Raw genomic sequence first — 26,744 nt, forward strand, 5'->3', positions numbered from 1 at the left:
TCAATGGCCCTGAAGCCCAGAGGCACTTACTTGTTTATTTGAGGGTCAATTGATTTCTCTTTTGGCCTAAGTTAGAGCAAGCTTGATTTCTGTCACTTGCATACAATAAAGACCTAAGTAATAACGGTCCGGTCTGTCATCAAATACTGTAATCCATGCACACACACATCCCTCATTCACACAGGCCTATAGACACACTCAATCCATGACACGCCACCTCAGTGCACATGTCTTTATTTCTGGATGATATAAAAGAATAAACTTAAAAAAACACCCCAAACCAAGCACCCTAATGGCTCCCCCAAAACAATGTGACCCCTCTTCCCACCCTTGATAAATAGAGACTTCTGTCTGTCGGTCCACCCTCCCACCGCCATAACCCTCTCTGCTATAGACATACTCTGGGTATATATTACTCTACTCGGCAATAGACATCTCCCGAAAATAGAATTCCAGCCCTGCCACCTGACTCTCCCTTGGCCCCATGACTCTGGGACCCCTCCCCATCCACTTCAGACCACCCGCCACTGCAGTATGCTGGTGTCCTTGCCCCCTGTGGTCAGGGCCATGCTGTCATCCCACAAGAAGGCCACGTTTGTCACGTGGCTGCTGTGTCCACCATATTTGTGGCTGTGGGCCTGTGAGAGGGGAAAAAAGGTGAAAGGTCAAAGGGGGGCAATGCCAACACAAGCCCTCCCAAGCTAACCCTCTTCTCTTCTGCTTAATAACACCCTCCCCTTAAGAACCAGGGTAACTGATCTGATTCCTTCAACAAGCCAATAGCAGGCACAAAAATGAGTGTGCCCATGGGGGTAGGCTGTTTGTATGACAAAATATGAGACACAAGCAGATGCCATGTCCGGACCTTAATTCAAACAAACCAAGTGTAGAAGGCCATTTGGGGGGAAATTAGGAAAATCTGAATACAGATCTAATACAGGGTATTAGATCATATTAAAAAATTAATGTTAACCAGTGGGTATGAGCATGGATTTGTGAATATGTACGAATTATCTTTATTTTTGAGCTATAAATGCTAATTTGAAAGGCAAAAAGGTCATATATGGTTTTTCTTTTTTTAAGTACAGGGAGTTAAAAAAAAGAAGAGAAAGAAGAAAAAGAATGCCAAAAATGGTAATAGCTGAACGTAATAGGTACAGAAGGGATTGCTGCACTTTTTTTTTTTTTTTTTTTTACTGCACTCTTTTATCTACTTTTTTTAAAAACATATTTTTATTGATTTCAGAGAGGAAGGGAGAGGGAGAGAGATAGAAACATCAATGATGAGAGAGAATCATCCATTGGCTGCCTCCTGCACGCCCCACACTGGGGATCGTACCCACAAGCCAGGCATGTGCCCCTGGCTGGAATCGAACCTGGGACCTTTCAGTCCACAGGCCGATGCTCTATCCACTGAGCCAAACCGGCTAGGGCTCTACTTTTATGTCGGCAAATTTCATAATAAAATGCTAAAGCAAATTTCACCTGTTAGAACAGGGATTGGTAAAATTAACACCAAGTTTTAAGGTAGACAGGTTATTTGCTGGTGATCTGTGGATGAGTTGTATATATTCTCAAGTGTTAGTAGAAAGATAGTTGCTGACATTTACAAATCGAAGGAATTCACATTAAAATTTTGATTTTCAGCCCAGCCAGTGTGGCTCAGTGGTTGAACATTGACCTATGAACCAGGAGGTCACAGTTCAATTCCCGGTCAGGGCACATGCCCCGGTTGCGGGCTCGATCCTCAGTGGGGGACATGCAGGAGGCAACCAATCCATTATTCTCTTTCATTGATGTTTCCATCTCTCCTCTCCCTTCCTTTCTCTATAAATCAATAAAACATATTTTTAAAAAAATCAATGGAAAAAATATCCTCAGGTGAGGATTTAAAAAAAAAAAAAAGAACGTCAGCTCAGTGACCTCATCTGACCTGTTTACTGCTGTGTCTATCCCCGGTTCCCAGGCACTAGCAGGTGCTCAGTAAAAATTTGTTGAGTTAATAAGGATAAAAGATCTCAAAACTGCAGATGCTCAGAGATTTAGCACTTCAGATGCTAAAATCCATCAACCTTCAGGTTAAGAAAGGCCCTCGGGGTCAAGCCCACTACCCTTCTACACAGTTGGGGAAACTGAGGTCCAGAGAGGGCTGGTGGTGGGAACGGCTGCCTCAGTCTTGCCCCCATTGTTGCTTGTTACCTCTACCCTGCCAGCCCCCCAGAGGAACTCACTCGAGGCTGACAACAGGGGTAGCTAAACAGGTGGACTTTGCCGAAGTCATCAGCTGAAGCCAGCAACTTCCCGTCATGGGAGCGCGCCACGGCGTTGATGTCAGTGCCATCCGCTCCCTCGGACCAGATCCCTGTGGGCAGCATGGGTGGGGCGGTTGATGATAAGATGTCAGCAGGAGCCAGGGACCCCCGCAAAGAGGAACAGGTCCCGGCCCCAGTCTCCCCCGCTTCCTTTCACTGAGCCTGTCTCTAGCCAGGGATGGGAGTCAGAATGATCTTTTGGAAATGTGGATCTGACCCTGTCCCCCCACTGCTCAAAATCCTTTGTGGCTCCCTGGTGGCCTCAGGAGAAAGCCCAGGCTTCTTACCGTGATCCCCCAAGCTCTACCTGGCCTGGTCCCCCCACTGCTCCAGCCTTGTCCTCACTAGTGCTCCCTTAGAACTCTGCAATGATTTAGCTTTCTTGCATTTCTCCACATTCCAAGCTCTGTGTCACCTCTGGGCTTCTGTACATGCTATTATGCCCTTTGCCTAGAGCAAGCATGTCAAACTCGTGGCCCGCGGGCCGCATGCCTCGTTTATTTGGCCCCTGTTAGCCTTTGAGTTTGACATGCTTGGCCTAGAGACTTCTTCACTGTGCTGGAATATCTCATCCTCCACATTGGATGTCCCTTCCTCCAGGAAGTCCTCCCTGACTCCATCACAGACAGGCCAGACACCACCTCTGGGCTTCCTTGTCTCTGCCCAGTCTACTTTGGGTTGTCCAGAGACAGGTCTGTCTCCCCCACCGGACTCTAAACACCATGATGCCCAGGCTGGGGCTACTGTAGTCACCACTGCGTCCCACAGGTGCTCAGGAAGTAGTTGTTAACTGCATTAATGCCTGAATAAAGGAGTGGCTGGGGCCTGGGCAGTATAATTCTCTCTGGACCAGGTGCCACCACCCATCTGGTCTCATTACATTACAGGTCCAGGCGGCCTTACCAGTCATCGCACCCCCTACCCCTGCTCCCTCCTAGAACACAGATACTGCCCATAGGTGTAAACGAGTGAGTTTCCTGCCCTGGAGGTAACCAATAGAAAAAGACTGTGAAAGCCACCAGACAGGATGTTTCTTCAAACTTCTGTGTTCAGTGATACCTTCCCCATTCCAGAACTTACCAAACACCCCAAATCCCAGGACACAAGTCGCTGTGGCACATTCCATGTTCCTCACAGCATCTGCACTGGTGATCTGCTTACAGGTGGCTGACTCCCCTGGGGCAGAAAATGGGGGGAGGGATTCAGAGCTGAAGGAACTACTGACTGAACCCACCCATTTCATAGATGGGCACTGAGGTCCAAGACAGGAGGCCAGGGTACCAGGCCTTATTGCACCTCACTGGACTGGCCACGGGGGCTGGATCCTGGGTCCTGACACCCCCAAGACCTGAGCAGGGGCATGTGCTTAGAAACCTGTACCCTACCCATTCAACCAGAAAGGGGAGGACTTGGTGAAAAGTGGGGTCTACCAGGTAGGAAATCAGAAAGCAGGAGACCAACCGATCAGAACAGCCCCTAAACACAACAGTGAGAGGAGAGAGGCTTGAAGAAGCCCATGCCTCTCTCCTCTCCCAGGACTCAAGGAAGGCCATGCAAATCCCACAACGCAAATGAGGAGGCTGAAGGAGGAACGCCTTTGGGTGTCAGAGAACTCACAGTACAGAATCTCATAGTCCCCGGAGTTGGTGACGAAGCGGCTGCTGTCCAGGGCCCAGTCCAGGTGGGTGATAAAACTGGAATGGCCCTGCGGGGAGGCGAGGAGTGGAGTCAGAGCTGGAGGGGGCGGGATTAGAACGGGAAGGATGGCTGGCAAAATACAGAGTCACAGTGAGAACACAAAGGGGCTAAAGGAAGGATACACAGGGCTTTGGAGCGTGGGGGCGGGGCCAGGCTCCCGTGGGCGGGGCCAGACAAGAAGGGCTTAAAACACAAGGGGAGTTTACAACGTGTGGGCAGAGCTAGACACAGAGGGATGGGCTTGAATGCCAGGGGCTACTGGGCTACACAGAGGGTGCTTAGAACGTGAGGGGCGGGGCTACAAGGGGAGCTTAGAATGTGGGGGGGCAGGGCTACACAAAGGGGCGGGCTTAGAACACGATGGGGTGAATGTGTGGGCGGGGCTAAGACTCCTTGAGGTGATCAGGGCAGTCAGTTGAAGGTTGAAGCTGTGCTCCCTTTGAGGTAGAAAATTGGTTAATTCTGCACCCCCTAGACAGGGTGGCGGCACGGGCCGGGGCCACTGCCCACTCACCGAGCACTTGCCCAGGCGGCTGACCTTGCGGCCGCCTTGGTCCACCGTGTACACGTACACCAAGTTGTCGTGGGAGCCCACCGCCAGGTACGCCCCGTCTGGGGGAGGGGGAGGGGGCTATGAGGAGGCACCCAGGCTCCGCCCCCTCCTCGCTCAGATTCAGCCCCCCACTATCCCAGACTCCTCAGCAGTCCCGAGCTCCATCCCAACTACAGTCCTAGACCTGCAGCCAGGCCCAGACACACAGGCCCCACCCCTTCCCCCTGACGGCAGCTCTGCGGCTCAGTTCCCAGGCCTGGCCTCGCCAAGGTCCCAGGCCCTGCCCCTTACCTGGGGAGAAGCTGACCACTGAGATCGGTTCATTGCCATCTGTATGGATAGCCACCAGGTCATTGGTCTCCGTGTCCAGCAGCAACCATCTTTAAGGAGAAGGCATGGGAGTGGAGGAGGAGGGTGAGCTGATCTGGTAGGAGTGGGGCAATCTGTGGGGCCTGAGGGGCTCCAGAAGAGATTTGGGAGAGAAGCTGACTTCAGAGGAATGTTGGGAGATCAAGTCTTGCTTGGTAAACAGTTGGTACCTAACTAATGTTCTCGGTGGACTCTGAGACAGTAGGGAACAGGGGTCAAGGGACGGTTCGGGGAGAGGAGAGCAGAGAAGCCCTCCCCAAATGCCCAGTTCAGCTTTACCTGCCAGTCACTGTGCCCACAGCCAGGACAGAGCCACTGGGGTGGAAGCCAGCAGAGCGGGCAGGGTCCTGGGAGGGAGAGAAGAGGCGGGCTCAGAGCTGCTCCCCATCCATCTGGCCATTCTCCGGCCTCAGAGCCAAGTCGCGGCCAGGCATCGAGGCTCTCACCTCCCTCTGCTGCCCTCTAGGGACCCACGGCCTCAGACACGCTGGGGTCATTCCCCTTTCCTCTGACAAGCCACCTCCCTCCTGTCACGGTGGCTCCTGGATCCTTTTTCACCCTGTTCTGAATTCCCACAGCTTGATTCATCCACGATGATTTACTTGGGTAATTTTCCACAGTGAGGCTACTGGGACAAAGGTATCTATATTTCTAAGAGTTTTGATATAACCTGGCCGGCGTGGCTCAGTGATTGAGCATCGACCTATGAACCAGGAGATCACAGTTCAATTCTCGGTCAGGGCACATGCCTGGGTTTTGGACTCGATCACCAGTGGAGGGGGGGGCATGCAGGAGGCAGCCAATTGATGATCCTCTCATCATTGATGTTTCTCTCTCTCTCTCTCTCTCTCTCTCTCTCTCCCTTCCTCTCTGAAATCAATAAAAAAAATTTTTTTAAAGGAGTTTTGATATACACTGAGTGGCCAGATTATTATGATCTCTGAACGCATAATAATCTGGCCACTCAGTATATATATTAGAGGCCCAGTGCATGAATTTGTGCATGGGTGGGGTCCGGCCAGCCTGGCCAGGGGGAGGGGACATGGGCGGTTGGCCGGCCTGCCTGCTGGTTGAACTCCTGGTCAAGGGGACAATTTGCATATTAGCCTTTTATTATATAGGATATACACTGAGTGGCCAGATTATTATGTGTTCAGAGATCATAATAATATGGCCACTCAGTGTATAATATCAATTTGCTTTCTGTAAAAGTATACCAACTTACCAGGTGTGTCTGAATGACTGTTTGCCCACATCTTTATCTAACACCCAGCACTGGGCATTATCATTTTTAAAGTTTTGGGGGCATTGGGTTGGTTCACAGGCAATAGAGAGCACCATGGAATCAGACCTGGGTTCCAGGTGGCTGTGATACCTCCTAGTTATATAACATCAAATAACTTTCCCTCGGTTGTCTCATCCGGTAAATGGAAATCAATACACACTTTCCAGGATCGTTATAAGCAAGGTGTCAAGTCCTTAGGCTGCTTAGCTGGTAAGACGGCCCACTGGAAGCACTCAGTAAAGATCAGCTATAATTTTAAATACACTGTGACTCTGGCCCGGTAGCTCAATTGGTCAGTCCAGGAACATACAGGACTCAACCAATTAATGCATAAATGGGTGGAGCATGTTTCCCTCTCTCTCTCTCAAATCAATACATAAAATTTTAAAATAAATTGTTTTTAAAAATTATAATTACACTGATGACGGGTGAGTGATTTTACTTTTCTGAGCGGGGATTTTTCACCCTTGTGAAGATTTGAGAGGGAGAAGTTAAAAAGATGATGAGCAGAAAGTGTTGAGCCAGTTTCTCTAGGCATGGTCAGCAAACCACCCCGATTGGAATAACTGGAGGGAGCTCATGACAATCTGCAGATTTTTAGTCTCAAATTCAGACCCCTGAATCAAGACTCTGGATGGGGCTTGGGATTCTGTGTTGTGAACAATCCTCAGGTGATTCTGATGCCCTGGCAAGCTGGAGAACCGCTGTGTTCAACTGGGGCCTGGCATATAGTAGCTGCTCAATTAGGCAGCTGGGATGATTATTTTACATGCCCTAACAATTTTCAGGGCACACCATCCCTGATTCATAGAAGTTCAAATGCCATCACGTGTTCCAGAACCAGAGGTAACCCTGTACTCCTGCAGCAAAGCCTCAAAGGGTGGTATGGGGGATATGATGAAATGACCTTCCCAAGTCCCATACTGCACAGCCAGGGGAGCTAAAAAACTACACTGCCCAGAATCCCTTGCAGCTATGGTTCTGCTGTGATATGGGTTCAACAGTAAGTTGCACTTTTTTTGTGGTTGTTAATCCTCACCCGAGGGTATTTTTTCCATTGACTTTTGGAGAGAGTGGAAGGGAGGGAGGGGGAGAGAGAGAGAAAGAGATCAATTGGTTGCCTCCTGCACGCGCCCCGACTGGGAATCAAACCTGCAACCCTAGGACATGCCCTTGACAAGGAATCGAACCCTTAACCCTTTGGTGAGCAGGTCAATGCTCTAACCACTGAGCCCACCAGCCAGGGCACTGGGTTGCACTTTTGTGGGTTCCGCTAGGCAGAGACAGAAGCCCCCCTTTTGCCATTTCCACTGACCAGTTGGGTAGTGAAAGCAATGACATTTGCTATGCTAGTGAGTAATTACTAGCCTTGAAAGGCAAGGACAAAGAGTATCCATTTTTGGCCAGTGAAAATATAGCCACCGGTGGGTCACTCCAGAGCAGGGGTGGGGAACCTTTCCTCTGCCAAGGGCCATTTGGATATTTATAACATCATTTGCGGGCGAAACAAAATTATCAACTTAAAAATTAGCCTGCTATATTTGGTCAAACATTTCATTAACGCACCCCTTGAGCCTTGGCAGGGCCAGACCAGATGATTTCACAGGCCTTTTCCGGCTCACAGACGGGACGTTCCCCACCCCTGCCCTAGAGTAACAGTCCTATAGAACCGTCTGCAATGATGGTGTTCTCTGTTGCACTTTCCAATATGGTAGCCACTAGCCCCATGTGTGCAATGTAGCTAGTGCAACCAAGAACTGAATTTTTAATACTATTTACACTTGAAAGTTAATTTAAGTATCAATAGCCACATATTTTGGACAGTGTAGTTCTACAGCCGACACTGGCAGCGACCACAGCTTGCTGGTTCCTCACTCCCCACCCTCCTCCTGACTGTGGCAGGACAGCAGCTCCCCTGGAAGGTCGGTTCCATGGTGTTCTGGGCGTCCTTCCAGTTGAGGACCCTCCCCTCCAGCCCTTCCAAGCGAGTTTGTAAGGGGCTGAGTTTATAAGGGAGTGTTAAATCCTCTGTGCTTAAAAAGACCGAGCATGGCCCTAACCGGTTTGGCTCAGTGGATAGAGCGTCGGCCTACGGACTCAAGGGTCCCAGGTTCGATTCCGGTCAAGGGCATGTACCTTGGTTGCAGGCACATCCCCAGTAGGGAGTGTGCAGGAGGCAGCTGGTTGATGTTTCTCTCTCATCGATGTTTCTGATTCTCTCTCTCTCTCCCTCTCCCTTCCTATCTGTAAAAAATCAATAAAATATATTTAAAAAAAAAAAAGACCAAGCATGGCTTCCACCTGATGCCCTGCGTCCTGACCCACCGGAAAGGGGTGCTAAGTCCCCTGTGCCCTTACCTCGATGATCCTGCTCCACAGGGGCTGGTGGGACTCCACGCTCCACAGATGCACCAGTTTATCATGCCCGCATGTCACAAACTGTGCCCCACTGGGGTGTGTGGCCAGGCCCCACACCTCTTCCATGTGGCCCTGGTGAAAATGGGAGACAGTAGATTGGAGACCACACATCCTGGCCCTTTCCCCAAAAACTGGTGCCAGAAAGAGGAACTGAACTAGCCCAGCAACACACCTGCCCACAGGTGACCCAGGGAAGGCCCTTTCCCAGTGTGCCTGAAGGAGGCTGTGACAGGGCAGGCCTGTGCCAGTGTGTGGCTCGAGGCAAATGCCCGCCCCTCCCCCCCAATTCTACTTTCCAGTTTGCACAGTGGGAGACAAGAGAACAGACGGGTAGGAGCTTGACTTTGGGAGTCAGCTGGCACCCAGAAGGCTGTGGGGTCCCATGTACTCCGCCTGGGGGGTCTGACTTCAGCTCTCCATTACTGACTGTGGCAGTCACCTGGGCAGGGGACTTCTCCTTGGGGCCACAGTTTGACCTTCTATAAAATGGGGCTAATCATGGTGTTGGGACTCAAATCATGGATGGAAAGAGAATGAGGCTAGAATAAAGTGATTACAAAGTGGACGTAGCTATTACTATTATTTACAACACAGACTATTAATATATTGTTAATTAATAATAAGTCATTGCCTTGGCCAGGTGCTCAGTTGGTTAGAGCATCGTCCCGATAAGCCAAGGTTGTGGGTTTGATCCCCAGTCAAGGCACATATACGAATCAACCAGGAATGCATAAACAAGTAGAACAACAAATCAATGCTTCTCTCTCTGTCTCTTCCTCTCTCTCTCAAATCGATAACATAATAATAATGTTACTAACATTAATAATATAATGATAATAATTGGTATCAATATAATAGTAATGCTAATAATTAATCTAATTAGAATATAATAAATCATGTAAAATATTGATGATATCATTAGGGGTCTCCAAGGTCTATTCTGGGGACATCTAGAAAATCCCTCTCGCCTTTGTTCTTCATCTCCTTCTATGGAAACTAGAGCCAAAGAGGGGATCTAAACGCAGCAGCATCGCCAAGGCCGGTTTGGCTCAGTGGATAGAGCGTTGGCCTGCGGACTGAAAGGTCCCGGGTTCGATTCTGGTCAAGGGCATGTATCCTGGTTGCGGGCACATCCCCAGTAGGGGGTGTGCAGGAGGCAGTTGATCAATGTTTCTCTCTCATGGATGTTTCTAACTCTCTATCCCTCTCCCTTCCTCTGTAAAAAATCAATAAAATATATATTAAAAAATAAAAATAAATGCAGCAGCATGGATTTCAGCTGGCCTGTCATCGGGGAAAATGCATGGGGCGGGTGAAGGAAGGGGGCCACTGGACAAGGAGAATTTTGGCCAAGACTTTTTGAGCACTTACTCTGTGCTGGCACCGTTCTACATGCTGTCTATGAACTGACCCACGGAATCATCACAAAACCCCATGAGGTCAGCTGTTCTCCCCCAGGCTCATGGAGGCACAAAGAGGTTACTCACTCGCCCCATATCACACGGCTAATGAGGGACTGGGCTGCGATTAGATCCCAGGCGGCCACATCCAGAACTCATATTCCTGACAACCACACGCTGCCACCTCCAGGGAAGTGGGGTTGCTAAGTGGGGGTGGGAGGGTGATGAGAAGGTGTGCCACACTAGAGGGGAGGAGTGGGCATCTGAGCTGCAGGAAGAAAAGCAGGCCGACTCCTGAGAGCCCTCCAGATCCTTGGACCTGGACGCCTGGAAGGCACGTGGCCCAAGGTGTGCGCAGCCTGTGCGACGCCTGCCCTGGCCCTTACCCACAGGAGGGGACACTGCCCTCATCAGAAGAGCCGGGCAGCTCAGCGGGAACGGGGTTCGGGGGCCCTCTGCTGTGCTAGCGGTTCACCTGTTGGTTGCTGGATCGTGGGGAGTTTGGGGAGAGGTCCTGGGTCAGGGGTGGGGTTATGGAGCAGGAGCAGGGGAAGGGAAGGAACGTGGTATTTGCCAGACCAGAGGAAAGGGACGGGGCAGGGAGGTGAGGAAAAACCAGACAGGGAAGAGGAGAGAGACGGTGGGCCGGGGGGCGGGCAGGTGCAGAAGAGAGAGCTCACCTGGACGAGCAGCGAGAAGCCCGTGTGGACAGAGCCCTGCAGGATGCAGTTGCGGGTGGTCCCCACATACAGCGTGTCTCCCCGGCCCTCTGCCACGGTGCGCACAGGGCCAAAGTCCTCGGGAACCTGGACGGGCAAACGCGGAGAAGGGAGGACACACAGAGGGTGGGGCTGGGAGTGACATGCTGGGGAGCGGACGGGTCTCCTCGCCTTCGTAGGAGCCTATCCCCCTCCTCACCTCCACCTCCTGCAGCTTGCTGTAGTCAGGACCCCAGAAGACCACCCTCCGATCGCGGCCGCCTCCAGACACCAGCGTCCCGTCCCGCAGGGCGCAGAGCCCAAACACGCCACCATCGTGGGCGCCCGGCACCACCTGTGTGATGCGGTTTCCACCTGTGGGGTGGGCAGGGGCAGGGGTGAGCGTGGGGAAGCTTCCCCTGTCCTGACCCCCGAAAGCACCTCACACTCTCAATCCTACACCCAGCCATTCACCACCTTTCCTTCTATCCACCCTTCCACTCACCTGTTCAAATACCCTGCCATCCACCCATTCAACCATCTCATCCACCCATCCACCCTCTGATACATCTACCCACATCCATTCATCTACTCACCTAGCTACTGGTCTGTCCATCCATCTCTCATCTCTCATCCATTCATTCACCCTGTTTTATCCAAGTACTCATTCACCAATCAATCCATCCTTCTAGCCAACCATCCACCCTTTTCCATCTATCCATTACACTCATCTACACACTTATATGCCAATCTAACCACCCATTCATTCATTCATTAACCCATTCAATCAACAATTATTTAATTAACATTTACTCTGGGCCTCGCCATTGGTTAGAACAATAAACTCATTTATTCATTCAGTAACCAACCCACTTCCTAGAACAATCCATTCTTCATAACACACTAATCTATTGGCTGAGATAACCAATCATTCATTAATTCACTTTATAGATCCACTGAAAAAACTTACTCATTCATTAATACAGTCATACATTATAGAGACAACCATTCATTTTTTTAGTTGTCTATTCACCTAATCATCCAATATTAAGTAGGACAACATTCATTTACTCAATTCTTTTATTCATTTACTCATTCATTCATTGGCTAGAACAACCCTTTCATTCCCTCATTCATTCATTCATTCATTCATTGCTCTGGGACAAACCACTTTTCCATCTATCCATCCATCCACCCACAACTAGGTTAAACCATTTATTAATAGTTCAAACTTGAACCCTAATATGGGGTTTGCTGAGGACAAGGGCGGGAAATAAGTAAAGGTGTCTTGGAGGTGGGATATTGGAGCTGAGCCTTAAAGCGGGTGTTGGAATTGAACAAATAAAGATTTAGCCTGTTTAATCATACACCCCACACAGCAGAGTCAGAGGAAGGGAGACACAGCTAAAGGGGGTTAGGGAGGCCTGGGTTGGGGACCAAACAGGTGGGATGACACTGACCTTTGCCCCAGACATAGAGGTTCCCTCCAGAGTCCCCGGTGACGACATCGCCACCCTCCAGAAAGGTCACACACAGCACGTACTTCGGTTTCTCGTGTTTCTAAGGTGGGGGAGAAGGGGACGGTGTCAAGGTCGCTGAAGCTGGGTGTCTTCCCAGAGCTTCCCTATCGTCCAGGACCCCCGCCATGCTTTTGGGGGAGGACCTGCGTAGAGCATCCCCATCTCCAACCCACCTCCATGGAGTGCTCACGTCATCGAGGCTCTGACCACATTGCCTCTTTCCTGTCCCTGGACCCACTTCCTGCCTAACTTCTGTTCCCCTCTCTGTCCTCAGTTTCCCCTGCTCTCTTCCCCTTGGATTCCCCTCGCCCCTGACCCTCACTTCTCCCCTCTCCCTCCCTGCCTTCCTCCCCATCTGTCTCTACATCCTCCTCCTAGCGCCCCTGGTCGGCAAACTGCGGCTCGCGAGCCACATGCGGCTCTTTGGCCCCTTGAGTGTGGCTCTTCCACAAAATACCATGGCCTGGGCGAGTCTATTTTGAAGAAGTGGCGTTAGGAGAAGTTTAAGTTTAAAAAATGTGGCTCTCAAAAGAAATTTCCATCGTTGTACTGTTGATATTTGGCTCTGTTGACTAATGAGTTTGCTGACCATTGGCCTGGCCCCATCCCACTCTTCCCAGTATCCCCAGTTCATCTCCATCTGTGGCTGGTGTTGTCAAGGCCTCTCTTTTTGGGGTGAAGCCCCAACTCCCACCAAGGGCAGGGGAGCCCCATCAGAAGTGCCCCTGGATCTTCCCTCCTGGGCCCTCTGCTTCTCACTCCGTTTCTGTCTTGGTGCACGTTTCTCTCCGCCCGTCGGCCTCTGACCTCTCGGTGTGTCCATAATATTGACAGCGGCAGCACCATTTACTGAGCCTGTACCATCTGCTAGGAGCTGCTAAACTCTTCACCCCACGAATCCTCACAATTTCCGCGTTAAGGAGGATCATCAGATCGCTGCATTCATCCCCATGGTAAGGAGAAGGAAACTGAGGCCCCGGCAGGCAACAGCTCAGCATCTGCGTAAGCGCCAGCCTCTGGGACCCTCTGGAGTGCCCTGTTGTCTGTCCCTGTCTGCCTCTCGCAGGCCCAGCCTGTCCTCCCGCCCCTGGCACTCACCTCAAAGAGGCCCTGCCGCTTGCTCAGGCTGCCCCCCTCCAGGCTCCAGAAGTAGATGTGGGATTTCCCACAGGTGATGATGATAGTGGGGTCGGTGGGGTGGAAGGTGGCCACCAGCACAGCATCGTTGGAGCACTTTGGGGAGTGGAAGATCCGAATGAGGTCCTCAAACCACCACAGCCACCGCACCCACCCCCCGTAGGAGCGCCCTACACAGCTGGGTGGGTTGTGCACTGCACCTCGACTTGTCTGCATCTTTCCTCTCCGGGCAAAAGGCACAGGAGGCAGGGCCCACCAGCCAGGCCTGACTGCCGTCCTCATTAACATAACAGCAAGGCACCTAGCACCGTGCTAAGCACTTGACATTTAACCCACAGCACCCTAGGAGGTGAGGCTCTGTGCACGTGATCGTTGGATTCGTCCACTGCACAGAGCAGGTTGCCCCCATTCTAGGAGAGAGGGGCAAGGTGGGTCAGGATCCACCCCCCAAAACTCCCCCCAGTGGGGTACTTGCCTCTCAGACCTGTTTTAAGATTTTCAAAGGCTCTGGCCCATCCTATCTAATAAAGATGGAATATCCTAATACACATAAGGAAGTGAGGCTTGCCTGGCTGGTGCGGCCCAGTGGCTGAGCATCGACCCATGAACCAAGAGATTGCAGCGGTTCAATTCTTGGTCAGGGCACATGCCCGGGTTTCAGGCTCCATCCCCAGTAGGGGGTGTGCAGGAGGCAGTCAATCAATGATTCTCTCTCATCATTGATGTTTCTATCTCTCTCTCCCTCTCCCTTCCTCTCTGAAATCAATAAAAATACATTAAAAAGAAAAAAAGAAGAAATGAGGCTCAGAGAGGTGAAGTTACTTGCCTAAAACCACACAGCCAGGTAAGCATCGTGTTCAGCATCAACTCACATAGGTCTGACTCCAGAGCCCAGCCTCTCAACCATTTCTCCTTCCCCAAACTGGGGGCCCCAATCCAAAACCCAGGTCTCCGGTCCCCAGCCCAGAACTGGCGTGTGACCTTGGACAAGGAGTTCTCCCCCACACCATGCCCAAGGTTCCTCGTCTGTAAAAGAGGTCACTGCCCAGGGATGCAAGTCAAGGTCTGTCTTGGACATGGCAGGACTGTAGAGTGAGCAGCCACCTCATACCAACCCTTCTGTTGGGCCTGGTCCACCCACCCCATACCCCAACATCAAAGCCAAGGCCCTGCAAGGAAGATGCTTCCATTTTATAGATGAGGCAACTGAGGCTCAGAGAGGGCAAGCCCAGAGTCACCAGCCAGCAAATGCAAAGCCAGGATTTAAAGGTGAGCCTATGTGATACCAGACTCCTAACCACTGAGATCCAGCCACTCCCACAGGGCATCCTGAGAAGGGACGGGAAGGGTCACCCCACCTTGCTATCCACCACCTTGGTCTCCTTGGTCCAGTCCCACACGGAAAGCACGTGATCGTTGGATTCGTCCACTGCACAGAGCAGGTTGCCCCCATTCTAGGAGAGAGGGGCAAGGTGGGTCAGGATCCACCCCCCAAAACTCCCCCCAGTGGGGTACTTGCCTCTCAGACCTGTTTTAAGATTTTCAAAGGCTCTGGCCCATCCTATCTAATAAAGATGGAATATGCAAATTGACTGTAACTCTGCAACAAAGATGGTGGTGCCCACAGCCAATAAGGAGGGAATATGCAAATTGATGCGACACAGCGAGAGGCGGAAGGCGGCTCTGGGCCGGGTGAAGGTGGAAAGGTGGCTACGGCCAGAGCGAAGGCGGTGCCGGCAGCCAGGGGAAGGAAGGCCTATTCTTGTACGAATCTTCGTGCATCGGGCCTCTAGTGTTACATAAAGCACATTAAAATACACTCCCTATCCAGTAGCCATACACACGTTTAAAAGGTTTCTATAATTTTCCTTTTGAAATGACTTGTCCCTAAGAAGTGTATCTAATTTACCCTCGGTTACAATTTCTCTGCAGTCATCTTGCAGTCAGGAATTCATACTGAGACCATCTAATCTCCATTTCCCTATGAAATGCCTTTTATGTATATGAAATTGAACAATTAATTGACAAGATGATTTTTCATATCTTTAGTTAAACACAAGTTAATTTTGATTTTGCAGGATCTCTCTCTCTCTCTCTCTCTCTCTCTCTCACACACACACACACACACACACACACACACACACACACACTTTGGCAATAAAATCGCTTTTTCCCTCCCAAAGCTCTCAACTGTCTCCTTAGGACGCAGAAAACCTGTGAGGCTCTACTCCAGGGCTTCTTACACTATCTGTGGGAAGACTGGTTGTTTTTTATTCCCCAATCCACGGCAGACCAACACTTTGGTAAAATAATGATAAAAATGTAAAATATGGTTTAAAAAACAACACACCACCATACTTGGACGTGTGGGAATGTCAAATTGCTCTACAAATTCCTAAAGGCTTACTCTCAATTTCTTTACTTATCTTGCCCAGACCTGCCAACACCCTTCTAGTTACAACAAGGCCCACCTCCCTGGACACTGGCCTGAAAATGCCTAAAGAATCAGGGCCCTTGGAGAATGAAAGGTGGTGTGAGAAATAATGCAACAGCGTTACCTGATCTACAAGGGATCACAGAGGCGTTTGGGACCATCAGGACCTACGGGTTCCCTTCACAGAGGCTAACAGAGCAGGTCTGTGAAGTCCCAGAGATGGTGCCCAGCCTGGAGGGCCTGAGTAATTCTGCCAGGAGCATGGCCTACACCCGTGACATCACCCGTGACATAGAGCCGTGGCATCCATCCCCAGGGGCCAGCGGGAAGGTGCGGTACTGGCCCCAGATTCCGGAGGTGGGGGGCAGGCGAGGGTGGGTGCAGAACTCACCGATTTGGAAAAACCCACACAGCACACAGCTCTGTCAAACACGCCCAGGCCCAGCACGTGTAAAGTGGAGAGAGAAACTGAGTCCCAGACGCGCACATGGGGTGGCAGTGGCTGCAGGAAAGAGAGGCCTGTTACCTGGGGAGGCCCAGCTGCCTGCCCCCCCAGGACCCCACTCGTCTCCTGGTCCTGCCCTCTTCCCTCTGTTACCTTCCCTTCCTGAGTGGTGCCTGCCACCTGTCCAGTGGCAATGGTGACCATATCAGGGTGGACAGCCAGGCTGGAGAGAGAGAGGACAGATGGACAGGGCTCAGTGGGAGCGAGGGGGACCAGGACCCCTCCGACAGCACGCCACAGTCGTAATGCCCGGTTATTCATTCTACAGTTGGTTGACTGAGTTATTTAGTCAATAAACAGAATCAATAAAGAGGTACCCTCTGGGTACCCCAGCTCAGAAGCAACACCTGGGCCTGTGGTCTCTAATTCAAGTGCCCAAAGGGCTAAGGCCTGTACCACAAATGGCCAGGAGAGGGCACCCACTTAAAGGGGCAGCCACTGCCCTGGCCGGTATATGCAGTGGTTAGGGTGTTGGCTAGCATACTGGAGGGTGTCGGGATCTATTCCTGGTCCAGGCACAAGCCCAGGGTTGCGAACTCAATCCCCAGGGTGGGGAGTGCAAGAGGCAGCCAATCAATGGTTCTCTCAAAATTGATGTTTCTGTCTCTCTCTCCCTCTCCCTTCCTCTCTGAAATCAATAAAAATAAATAAGTAAATGAGTAAGTAAAAAGAAAAATGAGTGGCCACACCAAGTAGGTCCAACAGACGGCTGGATTATCTGGGGTGCCAGGTCGAAGTTTTCAAAGAAAGTGAAATATCCAGGCGTTTGAGAAAATAAACCAATATTTGAAATATGATCAATCCACACTGTTCCCCTCTGAATTCAGCAGGCAGGCCACCAAAGGCCCGACCCCCACCCCACCCCACCCCCAATACTGTCCCCAGCAGCATCTCTCTCCAGGCCCCCTCCCAGGCCTCACCATTTGATGTCATCGTTGTGTCCCAGGTAGTGCCGCTGCCTCTGTTCCTCCACGCTGTATAGCACGGCCACGGAGGCCACAAAGTACACGATCTCCCCCGTGGGCAGCAGGTAAAGGTTGGCGCGGCAGTCTCGGCCCCGGTAGCCATAGCTGGAGATGCCCGGGCTGGTTAAGGAGCCTGTTTGGCATTGCGCGTGCCGACTGACTACCGAACTCAGTTAACGAGGTGCGTTTTCTCGCTTCCGAGTTTCCCCGATGGGGGGCTTGAATGATGATAGGCTCCCCAAATTATGTCCACCAAAATATTAACGCCGGAACCTGAGGCTGTGGCCGTACTTGGAGAAGGAGTCTTTGCAGGTGTCATTGAGGGTTTTAGGATGAGATCAACTGCATTATCTGAGTGAGCCCTAAATCCAACGACAAGTGTCCTTCTAAAGAGATGCCATAACCGGTTTGGCTCAGTGGATAGAGCATCGGCCTGGGGACTGAAGGGTCGTGGGTTCGATTTCGGTCGGGGGCGCATGCCTGGGTTTCGGGCTCGGTCCCCAGTGGGGGGCGTGCAGGAGGCAGCAGATCGATGGTTCTCTCTCATCATTGATGTTTCTATATCTCTCTTCTCCCTTCCTCTCTCTGAAATCAATAAAAATATATTTTTAAAAAGAGAGAGAGAGAGAAGATACAGACCCAGGGGTGGAAAAGGCCTTGTGAATCGGCCTCTGAACCAGGAGGTCACTGTTCAAATCCCAGTCAGGGCACATGCCCAGGTTTCGGGCTCGATCCCCAATGTGGGGCGTGCAGGATGCAGCCAATCAATGATTCTCATTGTTGATGTTTCTGTCTCTCTCTCCCTTCCTCTCTGAAATCAATTCAAATATATTTTTTAAAAAAGAAAAGGCCCTGTGAAGATAGAGATTGGAGTGACGCAGCTACAAGCCAAAGAACTCCTGGGTTCCTCAAACAGCCACCAAAAGCTGGGAGACAGACATGAACAAATTCTCCCCAGAGCCTCGGAGGGAGTGGCCTGCTGATACCTTGGTGTGGGATTTCTGGCCTCCAGAGCGGAGAGAGAAGGGCTTTCTGGTGTTTTAAGCCACCACGTTTGTGGTCACTTATTACAGCGGCCACGGGACATTAATATACCCTCCTGCCCAACCCTCCCCACAGGGATGCAGATAAACCCATTCACACTAATTCCACTTACACCCCTCCTCTTCTCAGAACCTTCCCATGGGTGGGTCCCACCTCACTCAGAGTCAAAGTCAAAGTCCTTACAAAAGCCCAGGCGCAAGGCCTAACCTGATGTGGGCCCCCATTCCTCACTCCCCTCCCCCTCCTCAGCTCCCGTCCCAGCAGCCGTCCTCCCTTCTCACTTTGGAGAATTTGCCCTGGCTCTTCCCTCCACCGGAGCCCCCCTCCCCTTCAGCCCTCATGGCCCCTCAGTTCCTCCGGCCCTCTGCTCAGCTGTCAGCTCCTGGGGAGGCTTTCCTGCCCCTGCTCTCGGAAACTGCAAACTCATGCACTGCCGCCACCCCCTCCCCGCTTCATCTTTGTGCGTGCACTCATCAGCATCCAGTGCTATTATCTGTTTAATGGTCTGCCTCCTCAGCTAGCGTCCGCTCTGGGAGGGCAGGGTTGTCTGTCCATTTTGTTCACTACCGTATCCCCCATGCCCAGATCAGGGCCTGATGCACAGGGGACATTCAGGAGTGGGCAAAAGTAGGTTAATAATAATAAAAAATAGACAATACAATAATTAATGAATAAATAAGAATACAAGAACAAGCTGATTCACGTCCTCATCACTATAAACCTACTTTTGCCCACCCCTGAATGAATCCAATATCTGCTGAAGGAATGACCGACTCTCCCCTGTTTAGAACTTTCTGGGGCTCCCAGGACTCCTAGGAGAAAGCCCACGGTCCTCCTCCCCACCTGGTTGGCCCCTCCTGGGCTCTAGCAGGGCTCCTGGCCTCCCTGGACTGTTTTGAGTTCCTCAAAATGCCAAGGTCATTACCACGCCCCAGGCCGTGGCAGTAACTTTCCCTTTTACTAGTACATTCTACCTGACATGCCTCCTCCTCCTCCTCCTCCTCCTCCTCCTCCTCCTCCTCCTCCTCCTATGGGTGGGTCCTCCGAGCTGCCCTCAGGCTCATCCTCCACTGCACTTACCCACTCAGTAATTATCTGGTTGACTTGTTAACTGTCCTACTCCCCAGTGAGACTGAGGTCCATGGTGGGGCACTCCGGGCTGTTCTGTAACTCCTCCTCTGAGAAGCCCTCCCTGACCCCCAGGCTGGGGCAGCTGCCCCCTCGGGGTTCCCCCATCCCAGCCTTGCCCTCTCTGAGTTGTCACTGTCAAGGAGTCTGTCCCCACACTGGCCTGTGAGCCCAGGAGGGCAGGCAGACACTGCCACAGTGACCACTGGATCCCCAGCCTTTGGCCCCAGAAAATGTTCAGAAAAGATTGTAATGAATGCCAACATGTCTATTCCAACCCCACCAGAACTGCTCCACCTCAGAGTCATTTTTGAGATGGGACGTGAGACCCACGCTGACTTTTGCTCTCAGCTGCCTCTCATCTGATGCCATCCAGCTCATCCTGGCATGGCGGCTCGGTGTTCCTTGATTCCCCTGTATATTTCCGGCTGCCTCGAGGACAGACTGGGCTCCAACATCCCTGCCTCCTCCAGAGCAGAAACCAAGGCCAAGAGAAGAAGGCAGGGTTGGGTCCCATGGATGCTGATCCCAAGCCCCAATGGGCTTTTGGGAAAAGCTTAGGGTCCAGGGTCAGAGTTCTTGACTCAGACCTATTCTGACTCCCTCGGACAGGGCTCAGTCCCCTCTCTCAGCCTCAGTTTCCTCGTCTGGGAAGTGGTGGTAGTAATTCTCAACCTGCAGGCCTCAGAGAGCTGGCTGTAAAAATTCTCAATTCCACAAAAGAGAAGGACCATATTATTCAACATATTTATACATCAAATAATTTAGAACAGCCCGGCTGGTGTAGCTCAGTGGTTGAGCATCGGCCTATGAACCAGGAGGTCATAGAGCAGTGCCTGGCACATAAGTGTTCAATAACGATTAGTTTTTATTTTATAATCCCTGTTTATGGGGCACATATTACAAGCTCAGCACCTTTCCGCCTTGTTTCACAGCCCTAGGAATCGAGATCATGAAACCCATTTTTCAGAGGAGGCAACTTAGACCCAGAGAGGCAAGGTAGCTTGTCCCAGGGTCACACAGCTAGCAGGAGGCGAGGCTGGGGTTTCAACCCATTTGTGCCAGGCTCCATAGACAGGTTCTTAACCATTACCACCCTCTATTCGCCAACCACACCACGCTCACTCGGGACACAGAGCCCTGGTACCTGCGGAGGCCTCTGTTTGGAACATTTTAGTTCTTCCTAATTGTTCAGTTCACAGTCCACATGCCCCCTCCTCAGAGAACTCGTTATTCCCCTCAGATGAGCTTAGGGTACTGTACTCCCAGCATTTACTACTAGCTGAAATTATCTTGTTTATTTAATCGCTGGCTTCTGTGCTATCGTGTGTGTCCCCCCCGCCCGCAGCTTTAAAAGGTTAGCTTGCAAATAGAAGAGAATCTGACATATGGAAGGCACCCAGCAAACATTTGCTGTTTCAATGAACCATAAAAGTTCATTTCAGTTAACCTGCCTTCCACTGCTCCCTCCGACTCCAGGTCATCCTGACCCCTCAAGCCTTAGGGGCCTGGGAAGGCCCGTCTTCAGTACAAAGACGCCTCCATGGGCTGAAGTCCCACACCAGAAGGACTTTTGTCCCCTCCTGACTGGGGGATGGGATGTGAAGGAGGTGGGGAGGGGCGGGGGATTAAAGCAAGAGGATACACCCAGTCCAGCTTGAGTTTGCAGGAAGGCAGCTCTGAGCGCGTGTCCAGGCTGTAGGTGGGCACCAGCTCATCCGGGATCAGCATGGGCACAGGACGGCCCCTCAGGAACATCTTCACGGAGCCCTCCTCTGCCAGGACACCCCGAGAGGTCAGGTGCTAGTCCCAGCCCCATCCCTATTTCCTCTCCCCTTCAGGCTTCACTTAAAAAAAAAATAGGTGGGGAAACTGAGGCCAGAGAAGTAAAAGCCTAGTAGCCAGGTCCCCAGACCTCCAGCTTCGGGTGTCTCACCCGAGCAAGCCCCCAACCAAGCCCCTCTCCCCTCTCCTCACTTACCCACGCTGAAGATAGCTTCTTTGGTTTTGCTGTCAGGACAGAACAAGAAAAAAAAAAGTTATCCTTTTTATTAGGGAGCAGTTCAGAAAAGGAGAGACACCGCGGCTTCCCCCCGCCGCGCCCGGGAGGCCTCTGATGCGTACAGAACGGGGGCCGCGAAAGGAGCGGAGCGCTGCCTCTCTGCAGGCCGTGTGCTTTGCTCGGTTGATCTTGCAGAGCCTAAGACACAGGCCCAGAGAGGCAGTGATCGCCAAAGATCACACAGCACGAAGTGGCAGGGACGCGGTCCTGGAAGAGGGGAGTCACCGGGGACCCCTCCCTCCTAAACAGCACGGCTCTCCCAACGCTCCCCACCCCCACTCCCACAGCGCCCCAAACTTCCAGCAGCCAGGAAAGCCGTGAACGTTTAAGGGAAGGGGCGTGTCTCCAAGTTCCCTCCGGCGGCGGAAAGGAGTGATGCTCGCGGGCCGGGGTCCCTGGCCAGGGGGAGACCTGGGACTCAGGCCCCGGGAGCGCAGAGAGGAGGGGGTCTGCGAGGGTCTCACCAAGCTCCAAAGCTACTCATGGCGGCGGCTGGCGGAGCTTCGGGACCGGGGGTGGAGCCGGGACCGGCCCCGCCGCTTCCGGCCCTGGGAGGCGCCCGCGCCGCCGCGCCCAGCCCCGCCCTCCGCGGCTGACCCCGGGAGCCGGCGGGTCACACTGGGTCTCAGGTCCCAGGCGGTGGGTCCTGATACCGGGCTCTTTTTTTTGGGGGGGGGTGGGGGGGGTAGGGGAGAGTGTTGTTTGAGAACATGGACTCGGGGGCGTGCCTGCCTGCGTTCTAACCCCAGCCCTGCCACTGCCTAGCAGTGGGGACAGGTTGCCCAACCTCTGCCTCGGTTTCCCAGTTTTTAAAAGGGGGATAATAGAATACCTACTTTCCGGGGTGGTTGCGAAGATTAAATTGGTTAATTCACGTGAAGTGCCTGGAGCAGTGCCTGTACAAGTCTATGTACGTGTTTGCCATTATTTGAATGGGGTTGAAATGGGTCTGTATTTTAATCCTGTTCCTACCTTACTCTGGCTCCCAGGCCCTGACCACGCCCACTACATCCTGGCTCCGCCCAGTCCCTCGGTAAGGCCCCGCCTCCAGGCGTTGGCCACGCCCAACATTCCGATCACACCCACTTTACCGATCCTGCCCCAGAGTTGATTGCCTCTTGACAACTGACCTCCCCGCCTCTGGTCCCGCCAGGCATTCCGACTACGACCACTTTCACGTGATCCAGCCCTCCAGTTGAGTCCCTCCACATCCTGAGATTTGGCCGGGCCTACCTCCGACCGCGCCCATTTCCGCGGGGCCCTGACCCAGGCTCCGCTCCACCCGGATTCCTGCGTCTGACTCGTCCCCACCTGGTCGCAGCCCCAGTGACCCCGGCCCCAGGTTCCGATTCGGCCCAGGCTGACATTCGGGCCACGCCCTCAAATTCCAAACACGCCCCTACCTCCTGGATCCCCCCATTCCCTGCAGAAACTCCCCTGAGGCTTCTGCCCTGGATCCCACACCTGAGACATTCCATGGGAGTTCTCCTTTACATTCATTCATTAGCTCTGCCCACACACCCAGCTCCTCTCTGACCTCTACCCTGGCTCACCCAGGACACCCGGGCTATCCACGCCCAGGTCCTAATCGAGTCCCTGAAGGTTTGACCACGCCCCTCAACGTTGGCCCCGCCTCTCCAGGCCTTCCGTTTCCACCGCGCTAGCTCAGATGGGTCCCTCCAAGCTTCCGGCACTGTCCCCGTGTTCTGCACCGGATGGTCTCGTGGCCGGGGACATCACCCTAACTTCCCCATCCTTTTCGATGCCTATCTGAGGTCCTGGCCCCATAGTCTGTGACATGTCCCCGCCTCCGACACTCACCCTTCCTTTTTGGCGCTACAATTGCTGCTGGAGGATGTGGTGCGGCTGCGGGGGTCCTCGCGGCGCACCGAGGCGAGGCGTTCTGGTGACAGGTAGCGGCGGGCGCTGTGAAGAGAGAGCACACAGTAGGGGCGGGTCCTGGGAGGCCAGCAGGCGGCTGAGGGGGGAGGGCGAGGACCTCTCGGCACCTTTCACTCCTGGAGTTCGGGCACAGGAGTCCATCCCTCTCCATATACACTCTGTTTCCCACAAGGTCTGAGAGGAGGCTGGGGACCCCAGCTCCTGCGCCTTACCTGCGCCTGGAGGTCGCCTCCTTCTTGGGCGAGGAGGGGGACGTGGCATAGCCGCCCACGCGCCGCGGGGGTCCTGAGCCATTGAGGGGCGTCCTGGTGGGAAGGCCTTTCAAGAGCTGACACACTAGAGAGATGGGGTTAGGGGGCAGAAGCAGGTGAGGGTGAGGTCCGAGCCCGGCCCCTCCCTAGCTCACCCCCCAAGTCTAGCGAAGATACCCGAGGCTGCGGTGCCCAGGCGCGGAGGCGCCCGGCCCTTGGGGGTGCTCCGCGCTCGCAGCGCAGCGCCCTGCTCCTCGCACGCTCTTAGGCGACGCAGCGCGTCGGCCAGCGCCGCCTTTAGGACCGCCAGTTCGTCTTCCTGCAGCTGCAGCCGCTGCTCCAGCGCCGACACGCGGTCGTCCACCTCCATGCCGCTCGTACCGGACAAATTGTCATCTGGAAGGCAGGGGAGAGCTGGCTGCGGGGCCCACCCAGGAACTCCAACGCCGAGGAGTCCCTCCTGCCATCCCGGGTCTGAGCGGGGCCAGCCACCCTGCCTTCCTCTCCCGTAACCAGGGGCTGGGACGCTTGGAGACGGGCCAGGAAGAGGGCTCGAGCGGGAAGGAAATCCCCTCGGCTCTCACCCCTCGCCACTCTTCTCTGCTCAGCGCCCTGGAGGTGTGACCTTAGGGAAGTCCCCTCCTCTCTTCTAACAGTCTCCGTACGAATCAATAGACTTTCGACCCTGGTTTGAAGATGCTATGACTAAGATGTTAAATATTTATGAGTGATATCAGCATTTTAAAGATGACATCAAGTTATTCCTAGTGGCACCAATGTTCTAGAACTGATTTCCAGAGACTATCAATATTTTATCGCGAGTACTAAGTTCTCTCTGTTTCCCAGACTCTCCAAGCCAAAAGGTCATGCCTGGTCCCTCCTCTTCCCCTTCTGTCCCCACTACGGGGTTGGACCCTAGCGCCGCCGGCAAGGACAGCGTTCCTGCGGCCCCTGGTGGCAGACTTGAGGGTTGCAGGTAGCGCATCGCAGACCCAGGAGACCCAAACTCTTTTTTTAATCGGAGCTTCTCTCCTCTGTTCCCCTTCTTTTTTTCGCTTCTGTACCCCACACCCTAGATTCGTTTCTCCTTTTCCTCCCAGCCCTTGGATGCAGCCAAATAACTCCTCCGTCGCCCCTCCGTCGCCCCTCCCGCCCATTTCCCCGAAATGGGAGGGGCGGGCCACCGAAGTGGTCCCCCTTTCCCCTTCCTCTCAGACCACTCATACCCAGACTCATTGCTGACAACAACCGAGGAAGCCCTGGCTCCCAGCCGGGTGGGTTTGAAGGCGGTAGCATTAACAGGGACGGGGCGTGGAGGTCGCATCTGCCATCCCGAAGCTGTAGGCTGCCCCGCCCGCCCGCTGGTCTCCGCAGTGCAGCTCTCGGTCCCTCCCATCGCTCCCCCCGCCCCGGGGGGCCCAATCGCCTGCCGGACCTCACCCGCCCTGCCCCCCTCCCAGTGCCTCTCTGGCCCAGTGCCTGGGCCTGCAGAGGAAGGTGGGGGCTTCTTAAGGTCGGGGGGGGGGGGGGGCGGGGCGGGGAGATAGCTGTCAAGGCTTGGAACTCAAGAGGAGGGAATCCCAGGGTCCCGCTGGCATCACCTATGCGAAGGAGGAAAACTGAGGACGGAAGTTGGAGAAATGCACAGAGACTCTCCAAAGGTCACACAGCCAATAGGTGAGGGGCAGGAGCGCCCAATCACCTCTTTGTATTGATCCCCCTCTTTCTACCATTAATCATGCTACCCCCAAAATGAGATCTGCTATAGAGGGCTTACATGTGGCAGGCACTGTTCATGCAAAAACGCTTAGCACATTTCAATGTTATGGTACCTAATGCTCCCAGCAACTCTAGTAGTTGTGTTATTATACCCATTTTAGGAGGGGAGGAAAAGGGGGACTGAGGCTCAGAGAGGTTAAATTACTTGTGCATGGACGCACAGCCTTCCAGCAGCGGGAAAGGTACTCAGCCCTGTCATTCTGCCTCTTAGGGAGGGCATGGAGGACAAAATGAGCCAGCATCCTGACCCTCTGCCAGCTGCAGCGGGCGCTGCCCCTGGGGGTGCACCCGGGGGAGTGAGCCTCTAACCTGGAAGAGGGCCTCCTGAGTGAATAGAGGACCTTTCACCTTGGCCCCTCGGCCCCCACCCAGAGGCCAGCTGCATTCTGAGGCCTTGGCCTGCCCCCACCAAACCATGACTCAAGTCCTCTGATCTCTCCAGGCCATTCCCCCACCCTCGGCCCTTCTGCCCAGGGACCACCCCTCAGTGACCATTTCCCTCCCATTCCCCCTCCCCTCAGCCTCCAGCACCCCCCATCTGGGCCGGACACCCACAATGGCCCTTCTGGTATCACACTCATTTGTCTAGTGAGAAGAAGTGGGTCCTAATGGATGGGAGGTGTGAGGGGTTAGTAGAGGCGAAGTCCTCTGGTGGTCCTCCCAGGTCCCACACCAAGTCCACAGCCAACACCAAACCCCACCCTCCCCCTAATCTGTCTATCCCTCTGCCAGGGAGAAGGGGAGGGTCCCAGCAGATTGAGAGGGGAAAGGGAGGACAGAGTTCCAGACCTCCAGACCTTTGCCTCTTCAACACCCCCGGGCGGGGGGCGGGGAGAAGAGGAGGGTGGAAGCAGGGGGGTGGGGTGGGGTCTGGGATGAGGGCTTTAAGGATCAGGGACCTTGCTCTGGGGTCAGAGTCCTTCTGGGAGAGAAATGAAGATCTTCAGCAAGGGGTGAGGATGGGGACTTGGAAGCAGGAGGTTGGGGCAGGAGGCGATGGGTCCAGCGCTGGGCAGGGCCAGGGTCGGAAGGGTGGAGGGAGGGTCTCACCATTGCAGTATTGAAGCAGCGAGGACGTGTCATAGAGGCCGCAGAAGGCCGGGCCGCGCTCCGCCATCGCCCCGACACAGCCACCGCCGGCACCCCCGGCCCCAGCCCGGGCCCGGTCCCCACCCCAGGCCCTGCCTCCCGTTGCCATAGCAACACCCTTCGTTCCAGCATCCCCGGCTCGGCCCGCCCGGCGTCAGGCGGCCGGCGCCGGGCCTGGCACCGGGGTCATCCCTC

At 53.5% G+C, this 26,744-nt stretch overlaps 1 protein-coding gene across 1 annotated transcript; it reads right to left on the reverse strand.

The window, feature by feature from the left end:
- Positions 1 to 312: 312 nt before the first annotated feature.
- EML2 (EMAP like 2) lies at positions 313 to 26,696 on the reverse strand. The gene is given in 23 exon segments (XM_079800452.1): positions 313 to 638; positions 2,232 to 2,362; positions 3,393 to 3,488; positions 3,930 to 4,017; positions 4,525 to 4,622; positions 4,855 to 4,943; positions 5,212 to 5,279; positions 8,576 to 8,707; positions 10,716 to 10,841; positions 10,954 to 11,108; positions 12,194 to 12,293; positions 13,352 to 13,486; positions 14,749 to 14,844; positions 16,216 to 16,326; positions 16,423 to 16,492; positions 17,250 to 17,399; positions 21,112 to 21,241; positions 21,448 to 21,476; positions 23,350 to 23,454; positions 23,643 to 23,766; positions 23,859 to 24,077; positions 26,511 to 26,633; positions 26,636 to 26,696. Coding segments are annotated over 23 exon segments (2,547 nt in total). The 5' UTR covers positions 26,682 to 26,696; the 3' UTR covers positions 313 to 512.
- Between the last annotated feature and the right edge of the window lie 48 nt (positions 26,697 to 26,744).

Source organism: Cnephaeus nilssonii (genome assembly GCF_951640355.1).
Source record: "Cnephaeus nilssonii genome assembly, chromosome: 20".
NCBI lineage: Eukaryota > Metazoa > Chordata > Mammalia > Chiroptera > Vespertilionidae > Cnephaeus > Cnephaeus nilssonii.